Source organism: Anneissia japonica, unplaced genomic scaffold, assembly GCF_011630105.1.
Source record: "Anneissia japonica isolate Jap-2015-1 unplaced genomic scaffold, ASM1163010v1 scaffold3372_len255902_cov201, whole genome shotgun sequence".
Classification (NCBI taxonomy): domain Eukaryota; kingdom Metazoa; phylum Echinodermata; class Crinoidea; order Comatulida; family Comatulidae; genus Anneissia; species Anneissia japonica.
The window spans coordinates 141,905-153,384 of record NW_022693616.1 but is presented as its reverse complement, the minus strand read 5'-3'; the positions used below and the strand labels follow the sequence as shown (position 1 = coordinate 153,384).

At 33.3% G+C, this 11,480-nt stretch overlaps 1 protein-coding gene across 1 annotated transcript in view; it reads left to right on the top strand.

The window, feature by feature from the left end:
- LOC117100863 (methylmalonyl-CoA epimerase, mitochondrial-like) overlaps positions 1-11,480 on the top strand; it is a 28,351-nt gene that overhangs the window by 2,053 nt on the left and 14,818 nt on the right. Inside the window, exons 2-4 of the mRNA XM_033240698.1 lie at positions 1,549-1,645; positions 2,247-2,302; positions 2,527-2,673. Of these exons, the coding sequence (XP_033096589.1) occupies positions 1,549-1,645; positions 2,247-2,302; positions 2,527-2,673 (300 nt within the window). The remainder of the gene's footprint in view (positions 1-1,548; positions 1,646-2,246; positions 2,303-2,526; positions 2,674-11,480) is intronic.

Genomic DNA, 11,480 nt, shown 5'->3' with positions numbered 1-11,480 from the left:
TGACACCTGGTGGTGCTGTTTGTTTACCTAAATATTATATTATGAGTGTGTGGCCGGAGGCTTAAGGGTAGCGCATCATTCTGACGGCGAACGAGATTATTTTGATTGAGAACTTAGCATAAAATAATGTTGATTTCCAATTTTTTAAAATCGGTAGGAACAGCCTGGTAATTCGGTAGGCGGTAGAAAAGTGAGAAAATCGGTAGCCTACCGCCTAAATCGGTAGGGTTGGCAGGTATGTATGCATGTTCTGCTGTCTTCCTTTTCCCTTCTTTCACGAGCCATCGAGTTCTGAATATCTGAAGCTGCATTTTGATTTACTAATTCTGGCAACACCAAATCATAAAGTTTGAATTCTGGCAACAGCATTAGGCTCGATCGCCAATTCGCCATTGGAGATGACGGATGGAGCCATATTAGGCGTTAAAAGCCGTGGTTTTTAGTAATAAAATGCTAAAATCCGATGTTATTAAGCAGAATCTGAATGAAGAAACATCGTAAGATATTGTTAGGAGCACACAGTAGGTAAAAAGACCAATTTTGAAGATAGAAGTGTTACAGTACTAAAGTGCATTAGCGCCGAAAGGTTTGCTTTATAATGTGGCTAAAAAAAACTATTAATGTAAATATTTAAGTAGATGCAGCAGTGCGTACAAATAGTTAGAGATTTCAATATGATGATTTTAGACATTTGTGAGGTTATATTACGCAAAATGATATTTTTGCTATGCCAATAGAACCAAAGGTATCTGCTTACGACTTACTCATATTTTATACCTCCATGCTGTCATACTACATCAGCCCTAGCTGTTCTGCTGATATGCAAAAGAGTAACAAAATTAATTTTCAACATTGTTGTTGATTAATTTGTTTGCCATGTTTGTTTCAACATTATGCACTTGTTGATTGCAGTCACCCCCCCCCCCCTGGCCTAGTGGGGACTTAGCAGGGGATTTCTAAACCGGTAACATGCTTGTGAAAGTCCCGGCCACCTCCCGGCAATGCGGGGCATCGTTTTAACGTACATCCCCAAATAAGTCCCCGCCACTTACAGCCGTACACACCCCAAACCACGGCTACTCTAATGTGTAAAATTCCCAGGCCTTCCCAGGCCTGTTACATCTACGGGTAAATTTTAGGTACGTTCTGGCACTACGGGGACACAACTATGTGTACATCCCTGGCTCAGTCCCGGCTAGTGCCCCGCTATGGCCCTGGGTCTTTGGGGGCCGGAACTACAATTGACAAGGGAACTATTATTTAACAGTATTATTTAACAACCTGGATAGTCGTAGTAGTGCATTTAGATGGAAAGACTTAAGTTTAAGGTATGATCAAGCCAGCTCCACCAATCAACACCTTCGATTTACATAAGGTAGTCAAAACAATATCCACATCCATTATTTTATCCATTAGAAATCAGTTGTTTAATATAATAATAAAAAATATTACGAATATTAATGTATTAATTGCACTCTCTAATAAGTATCACAGTGCTTAAAATTCTGTTTCATAATTCGTATTTCTTATTTATTTTGCCATCTGTAGCGAGTGTTTCTTAGCTGTTCCTATAGCAGTGGATCATCAAGCAAAGCATGGAGTATTGGACGTCTCAACCATGTTGCAATAGCTGTACCCAACTTAGGTAATGACATCAAATAACTAATTCAAAAATATATCTGTTTCTTTGTCTGTCTTTCTGGTTTGGCAAGACTTTTTTTATACTTTGTTTCATGAATGCCATCCAACCATATTTGTGAGTTTGAACCATATCTTGGTATTCAAATTTTTTTTTTTCAATTAAAAGACATTTTATTTTTTTAATGTTAAGACATTTTAATTTTGTATAAATGAACATTCTAAATATTATTATTTTTTGTGCAAATGAAAATTCTAATTAATTAAAAAATTCTATCAGATTAGCATTTCCAAAAACCCCAATGTAATAACTTGCGCCTTTACGGTATTTAAGTGTGGAGGAACACGCAGACCGGTTAGCGGTCGCTCTTGTTACTTGTGTAGAACCCAACTTGATGGATTGATTGCTTGACTGAAGATGGGCAGTAATTGTTTGCAAGATTGATTGAATAAATAAATGGGCAATGGTACATGCCTGGTACTCATTATTAGTATTAATTATGATCATAACAGTTCTGTTACCAGATAATCAATAAATAAATCAATTTTTCATACAGTAAGGCCTATAATTTAATTGTTCTGTTTTTTTTGTTTTTTGTTTTTTAAAGATAAAGCAACAAGTCTATACAGAGACATCCTGGGTGCAAAGGTCAGCGATGCTTTGGTAGGTTGACCAATCAATTGACTTGCTTAGTAGCTACTACTGGAATAGAATTTAATAATAGTGAAAAAAAATCCAATACAAAACTTAATGAGTTCACATCATCCAATATTTGCAATAGACAATCAACTTCATCTCTTAGTCTCATAGGGTTTATACAGCATCACTATCTGATTTGAGTCTAATTAAATACATTTAATTTTTACAAATGTATTCCCTACTTTTAGCCATTACCAGAGCATGGTGTCACAACAGTGTTTGTGGAGCTGGGCAACACAAAACTAGAATTACTCCACCCACTTGGTGAGAGTAGTCCGATTCAAGGATTTCTAAATAAGAAACCTGATGGTGGAATGCACCATATATGTATTGAGGTAAGTTTGTAGTTGATGTGCATTTATATTTATTTAATAGTTTAGTTGAAATTACAGTTTTGGAACATCCAGGTAATGCCCTTTGAACTATGAGCTATTTTTGGAACAAGATGATTAGGGACATCCTGGAATATTAGCAAACGCAATTAAAGCTTAATTATAAGAAGATGGAGTTCAGAATTTAACTTGTTTAATTAAAGTTCATGTAAAATAAAAGTATTAATTGCATTGGTCATCATCATCAATTTATCAGGAATTGTGCGGTCAACGCTTTTGACGTAACTCCAATTTTCGTATCCACAATGTACAGAATGTGAAAAAGTGGTTTTTGCAGATAATTTATAAGTTTTTCTTTAATATACTTTTTAATCAATATTTTGTGATGATTTTTTAAATGTTTCAGTAGAGTAAGTGGAAATCTTCACATTTCTTGTAGTGCTAATTCTGTTGCTCTGGCATTACATTCATAATTCTTCCATTTATGCAAATTACTCTGCCTGGATAGCGTTTTATGTAAATAAACGTAAAAATATATGAGCACATTACATTAGACGAGTGTCCACACAATGCTTACTCGGGCATAATGTTCTTTTTACTTAAAAGCTAGTTCAAAACATGGAAGAAGTAATTATGTAACTTTTTTAAAAGTGATAATCGCCATTTTTGCAACATTTATTTTGCATAAATTCTTGAAATTGTAAACAATGGCCGTACATTGACTGGTTGTTCTTTGTTAAGCCACGCACATCTGTGCAGCGGTAAAGTCCTACTTAACGAAGGCAACCAGTCGAATAGGAAACTGATAAATACTCGACAAAACAAAATGGCTGCATAGCTACCACAATACACGCTGCCTAATCAAGGTTGCTTCGGCTTGTAGCAGTATGGATTTTTCGTAAAAAAATGTTTTCATCCAGTTGAATTCTGAATAGCCTACGGTTATTTTTTTGACTTCATATGGGTAAATATTATAATATTTATTTTTTGAAATTTAGTCTAAATATGTTGATGCAACTGTTGTTGCCAATCAGCCATGTTTGTTTTTGTCACATGGATAACTTAACGCTGATTAATGCACTCTGGTTTACGTTAATTTCCATTGTCAACAAATGAACCTGTTGAATAAGCCCATTTATGAAAACATTGTTTCTACAAAAGTTTACACATCCAGGAAATATTGTTTTGCCACTAATTAGTAGGTAATTAATTTTTTTTAAAATAGAGGTCGTAATAAAGGTTGTATTTACTTGTGAGCTCTGAAGTAAGTGCATCTACACGACACTACTTGAACCATGTGTTCCTTAAATCTTCTGTACTACCCAGGGCTTACAAAGGTAAACTGCTAATTCAGAGCTTACGTCTAACTCGTTGCTTGTATAGCGCTTTTACTTGCAGTTATGAAGCGTTGTAAGTTTTTTCCTGGTCATCGTGTCCACATGCTTAAGTGTTGCTGCCATATATTGCTGGTAGCAGGCAACTCCACACCAGGTACCCATTTATACTCAAGTACAGTGTAAGTGAATTGACTATGAAATTTAGCATCAAGATAGGAAGAGGTCTTAATTGCATACTGATTAACTTTTGTGCATTTCAGTGGAGATTCTAAACACAAAAACCTGCATCGACCAACAAGATTTTATGTAAAATCAACCTGACAGACAGTGTGTGCAACCGATAATTTTTACTGACCATCCTCTCAGATTGCTACCAGCAATCACCGTGTCCTAAGTACACTGAGAGCAGAGATGGGTTCGGTATGAACGTCGGCCGACATAGTATGTCTACGACTTTATTTAATGTGAACTGTACATTACAGTGTGACTATAAATGTGGTTTTTACCTTAGGCAAATAGCCAAGTCTAAACCTTCTACCTACTGAGTAACTTGTCAGACAACCCTCTACCTGTCAAGTAAGCTTTAACCTAGAGGGCAGGTGATTACCCTGGGTGTTGTCAATCAAAACTTACTCATATCTATCAATATTTAATAGCTATATATGAATAGCGCCCTCAAGTATGTAATCAGTATGATGTTGGTTCTTCTTGGTATATTTATACCAGGATTCAACAATAATTTCTGCTAACAATATAAACAAAACATAGACAAGATTACAAGATCAATAGTGCCCTCTATAGTTTAAATTACCTAATTTAGAAAGATATAATTCAAAATTTTTATCAATTTTATTTTTTTGAATTATCTCCACCAAATGTTTATAGTTAAAGCCCCATTCCCAGCAAAATTTCAGTTAAGAAAAATCTGATTTTTATATATGTTATAAAGATTTATAATTATAATACGAATTTGTAGTTTAACTGAATTTTAGACATTCCTAAACATGAACAAAATGTAAAGACTGAAATTTAATTTTTTTAGTGTTCCACACAAAAAATAAATGCGGATGAATTTTTTATGTTTGGTTTTGCGATAGGTCTGCGAAGAAATATAGTAGGCGCCGGAAACATTAGCCTATCCAACACTGCCAGGCTAGGCCTGGCCTTACCTCGATTTAGGTTCTGTTATCACACATAAAAACAGCCGACATGATATTTTCTGTTGCTATTAATAGTATTGGCACTTGTGAAATATAATATTTCATAGGAATTATTTCAAATCTGTTAAAAAAATGATACTGACCGAGATTTTGACAGTTAAACAAACATATCTCAGGCTTACTCAATCGACCGCAGTGTGCGAGATGCGAAGTACAAAAACTAATTTCATTAGAGAGGGCACACTTTATTGACTATAAAGTATACGTAAAAGCGAGAACATTCCAGCGGATGCGATCTACAACCCCTGAATTTGCCTAGTAACGAAGAATTCGTCAAGAAAATGGTAATTTCTATGAGAAATAGACTGTATTTCTCATTTTTCTTATTCTTTTGCGTAAAACTAAAATTTATTCGAATATTTTTCCATTGTTTATAATATGCATTTTTTCTAAAAAAAATCTTTTTTAGTGAAATATTGCCGGGAATGGGGCTTTAAATAATGTTTTATTAATATTAGCATGCATTTAAACAAATTTAGCACCAAGATTATGATCAGTTGGTTTTAGAAATAACATATAACTTGGTTTGTCAATGCTGGACCAACATCTAAATATTCAATTTAAAGGATGTATTTCAGTTTAATTAACTCCATTAACAAAGAAAATTAAAATTTTAACAGAATTCTGGAATTAGAATTTACATTCCATTATAAATCTTTTGTATATTTCTCCCATTTTTTTTTCCAACAATATAGGTGGCCATGCCAGCTTCCCCCTCCCCCACCATAACCCTTGATTTTGCCTCTGAAGATAAACATTGCACTACAGTACTTTCCAAAAGACATTGAAAATATATTGTTTTTTATTAAGTTCATTATTGTTAGGAATGAGCAAGTGGACTGAGTCAAAGATAGCACTTATCCTCGAGGGATAATCTTTGACGGTACTATCACTTACGGATGTACAGTACCCAGGCATTCGATCTTATGCACCTCAGCTTCATTATTATGAAAGTATTGTAACCGATCGCCTCAAGCAAGTGCCATAAACTTGTGACTGTCTCATCACCAACGTAATTATGATGAGAACGATGTGGTTTTTATCGTGGTTCCACAACATTGGCTTTTGTAGTATCCGAGCGTCCGTGATGGAACGGTAACTGAGCGTGTCTCCCAGCGGGACACCAAGCGTAGATCATGTAAATATCTTGATGAGCACAGTGTAATTTAGTAACAAAAGTACTTGGTTTATATGACATTCATGTATTGCGTGGGGTCATGTTTCTCAGATGTAGTTCATCTTAACTATGATACTTCTGCACATACTATGCATTCATTAATGTTGACAATTGCATGCATGTAGATGAAGCTTACTCATAAACTACCTAAGTTGGTTAAATAATGATGAACAATAAATTAAAATCATTGATAGCAAGTACATAAGCAGTTATTGGTTTAGTATAAATTATACAAGCATTAATAAAGTTAAATATTTGATTTGCTTTATATTTTAAGTATTGAGCTTTAACTGAAATAGAGGATGCAAAAATGTATGCCCGCCAATTACCAAGTACTTAAACACACCCTTATTAGTTTCACGACCTTCATTTTTTCAGTGATGGTAAGAATATAAGAACTTTTTTTTTAATTGAAATTTAAAAAAGTTGTATAGTTTAGAATTTCTGTGGTGTTGGTGAGTGTTAGTATTGTCATTGTTGTTCTGTTATTTTTGTTTTATTATGATTTAATATTATGATTATTAATTGTATGTTTTTAGTATTGTTGTTGTTATTGTAAAATTATATGCAGAATAACTAGGAGCTAGTTACATATCCTTTTTGTTGCAAAAGTAAATAAAAAAATTAATAAGATTTATAAAATGCAACATATCCATTGCAAGGTTACCGGAGTGTACTGTTAATGGTTAAAATTTTCCGATCAACGAATCACTGTTTATTACTAATGAAATTCAAAACACAAGCACTATGTTCCATCTGATGATAATTTTATTTCTTTTATAGTTTTAAATAACAGACAACCAGTATATGCTTTTCACACATGTTTTACGGAAACTATTTAAATGAATTATTATTGTGAGTTTATCTTTGGATTGTCAAAGTAAATTAGTGTTTATAGGATAAGTCTGTTCATTCCTAAATTTACAGTGCACGATATGAGATCTAGAAATACCTAAGTATTTGGCGTTGACCCAAAATCCTTTGCCCAGAAATAGCCTTAATCAGAGCAGCCTTGGCCTTTCCAAGACCAAGGCCGAGTGCTCCGTGTCTTGATTGTAGCAACGAGCATCATCATTGAAAGTTTTCCCCGTCGACATGTTGGCAGATGATTGTGCGAGAATGATTATGAAGATATTGAACAGATAACAACAATAATGTTGAAAAATCCAGTTATTTTCAAGGCTGAAAATTAATCAAGTAAATTTACAGGCGTGTTTTGAAGACACTGTCATTGTTGAAAATGAATCATTGCCAAGCACTTAGTCACTGAATTACATAAAATTCCATTTTTTTACCCTTTCCTATATATTTTCTTTCCTAAATTTTAATTTTGTTTTGTATTTTCTGCATATGATTAGCATTAAATTAATGAGACTCCAGGTCCTACTTTTTGCTTATTTCTTGTTTTAAGACGATAATAATGGTCAAAGTGGATCAGTAATTTCTCATTACTTAATTAGATTCACATCAGCGCTGGAAAAATTGATAAATAATTTGATTGGAATTTGACAGTGTTCTAATATAGTACAAAATAGTGATGTGTTGTTACAAGAGGGCGCTATTGTATTGTGCTTCAGAATTTACAGTAATCAATGACTTACACTGTTAAATCTGTCTTCAACATCATTTCAGTGTTTTATCAACCTGATCACTCTGTCATGAATATAATCATATGTTCATCAACATATAGATGATAATATCAATACAATATGTTGGTCTTATATTGCATATTATTGCCAAGGCCTGTGTACTTGTCTTTATTACCCCAGTCATTAGATTACACACTTATGGGACATACACTCACCTCCATGGGGGAGTATTCTATAATTTTACAGCTAGTAATCAGAATATAGCATTCAAACCTTCCAGTACTCACCAATATTACTGAGAAATAGAGTGGATACGTGCCTAGTTTGCATCAAATTCCTCAATCTTCATATATGAAAGCAGTGCATACCTATGTAATATATTACTACAAATGCATGTTTTTGAATATCAGTGTAGTATTTAAGTGGTGAAGTTAACAGTAACTATAAACCCATGATTTTTATGAAACTTTCCCCGGCAACTACAAAGATGTAGGCACACGGTAATTTGCTTTAAAAAATGTTCCACTGCTAACCTAAAGCAGAATACAACTCAAAGCTGACATTTTTCACTACACAGTTTATGAATGTGAACTGGAACTTGAGGTTACAACTTCATTGAATTTTGTATAGAGGTATGAATGTAAATCTAAAATATAAGATCCTGTAAGAATTAAGACATCTTAGCTCTAGAACTGTTTATATTTTTTGTGTGTATTTATATATTTATATTCTTTTAATTTTTTGTTAACAATTCTTTATATTGTATATATTTTGGTTCTGTTTAAACTGTACCACTTTGAAAATCAGTGTAATAGTACTGAAAGTGCCTATAGTATAAAGAAAGAATATAAAAATAAATAAAAATAATATACACATTCCCATACAAAGACAAATATCCCTTTCTGTTTAGTAAGTTCAAGTTGGATATCTTTAATTACCCACGAAATCAACACATTGCTGCTGTGGACCATGTGTAAAATAGTGTTTGTGTGTGAAGCTACAGTACTAGAATATATTTGTGGTTATGCATAAACTTCACTAAATTGCATTTTTTCTGAAGGAGTATAGAATCAGTTCATTCTAAAATATATTTTACTCTTTATGATAATTTCAACAAATATTTTTCTCAGTCAAATTTTATTTTACTGAGGTGGTACTTGCCATTAAAGAAAGTATCAAATAATATGAAAACTATGAACCAGAAACATTCGTCCTTGGAAACATAATTTGTATAAAAGTGATATTAAAATGAAAGCTACTTACTGCCGATGCGCTGCGGCTGTCAGTCATAAGCTGTCACCATGGTAATCACTGAAGAGCATGACATAGGCTTTATGTAGAGTATGCATATGGTTTATGTTTTCATGGGTTGTAATTTTGAATGTGTGCGTTTGTGTACATCTGCGACCCTGAACTTCCCGCACCATCAAAGCTCCAGTGAGTTCCATTACTTCAAGGGTAATTTGGGTTCTGACTCATTTCGTAACTGTGGGATCATGAATATTTTTTAATGTCTTATGTCTATAGCATTCATTGCGTTTTTTATTATGAATTTATAGAATTAAAATTTAAAGAGAAATTACTGGCAAATTATTTTGAAATCTTCAATTCAACTTTTACAAACAATTCATGGATTTTGACAGTTATAACAGTAAATTGATAGTACAGTATTCAACTGTATTTTTAATTTATATTAGGCTGCCATCACAAAACCAGCTTCAGTGACCAAGAAAATGAAAATTGATTTTTTAATATATTCTCATTCTTCACATTGAAGCTTTAAATGATGGATCATTTACTGGAATTGACTTACTGTTGCCAAAGTTAAGAGTAAAAGTATGACGGTTTCTCTATACTAAACTATACAATATGTACGGGCACATTCTTAGTTAATTACTTAGTTTAACATTTAGTGACAGTACACTGGTTTTGGAATGACATGCCTCGTATATTGTGTAGTATCATTGTTAAAAATTTTATCATCAACATTATCATTATTTTATCATCATCATTATCATTATTAATATCTATCTGTCTTTCTACTAAAGATTACTCCCTTTTAACATACTGGTAGTTACAGGAGAACACTCACTACTCAACATATTTCTCTCTATTATGTAACACCCAAGAAAAGGAGGAACTTTTATATATTTTGGCTAGGTCCCCACAAATCAGAATTTTTGTTATATAAATGTGTCATTTTTCTCATGTATTTTGTTTGACGAAGCTTGCGCCCTCATTTCTCTATAACATCTGTATGGTACAGGAGAAATATATTATGACGCATAAGGGAGCCTAAACATTAGCCGTGTGCACATCTGTAGCGCGAGTTTCTCCAGTGCATGCTGTAAACCTTGACCGTGATAGATCGGTGATCGTGAACGATGTGCGTGTCTAGACGAGAATTCAACAGCTGATCTGATAACATCAATGTGGGCGCAGGATTGACATTTCTTACCATTACATAACTACACAAGGTTGAAATGGGACTTGTGGTGTAGCTGAGCGTGCCGCAACATTTGCACATTTCCCCGTGGGTACTGTATCGTGCTCCAACCTGATGGCCATCTTACGTGCCAACACTCAATGACAGCAGTGATTAAGTGCCAGTTGCACAAACATACTGACAACTGAGAAGTATGACAGCCTCACCAGATTAAACCTAGATAACTACTTAACTAGAGAAACATTTATTCACTCAATTTATCTGTACTTGCGTTTGCTATTACCATGAATAATATATAAATTAATAATATATGTATAATGATGGTCCTGCAATTATATATAAATATGCATCTGAAGTGATCAAAAATTAGTATTGAATACTCTCTAATACTCTCTTAAAGTTGAAACGCGAGTGCTCTTTGTGGCTCCAAGCACCCCTAGTTTAGATGACGATCCCAGTCCGCAACTGATTGAAATGATAAGCTTATAAGGCCCAATAAAAAAAATTATTAGTTTATCACCCTCACGCGCATGTCTTTTATGGTACTGGGGGAAAAATTTTTTTATTTATTTTTTTCATTTATTTTATTAAATAGTTAGTAGATATTGTTTGCCTTATCTAAATCATGTTTTACTTTGAATATCACTGCACCAGCAAACAACCCAAGGTTGATATTTGGGTTTAGCAAAATTAAAAATAATTAAAAAAAACCTCCCTCCCTCATCACTTTTCCTGCCCAGATAGGGTGATAAGCTAATAATATTTTTTATAGGGCCTAATTAAAGAAAAATACTTACAAAAAGACTAATAATTAACTGTCACTATGAACTTCTTTGTATCACTTAAAAGTATTTTAATATTTAGTGATTTTAATAGTTATTGGTTCTTTATTAAATGGTTTCAAAAGAGATTTTAGCAAATTCGTTAGGACTCATTAGTGTACGTGACTTGGTAAATTAAAGAATATTATTTTGGGTGAGTTTAGGCCATTGTTTAAATTATCATAATGAATATTAACAGAAAGCTCTGAAAAGTTTGAAT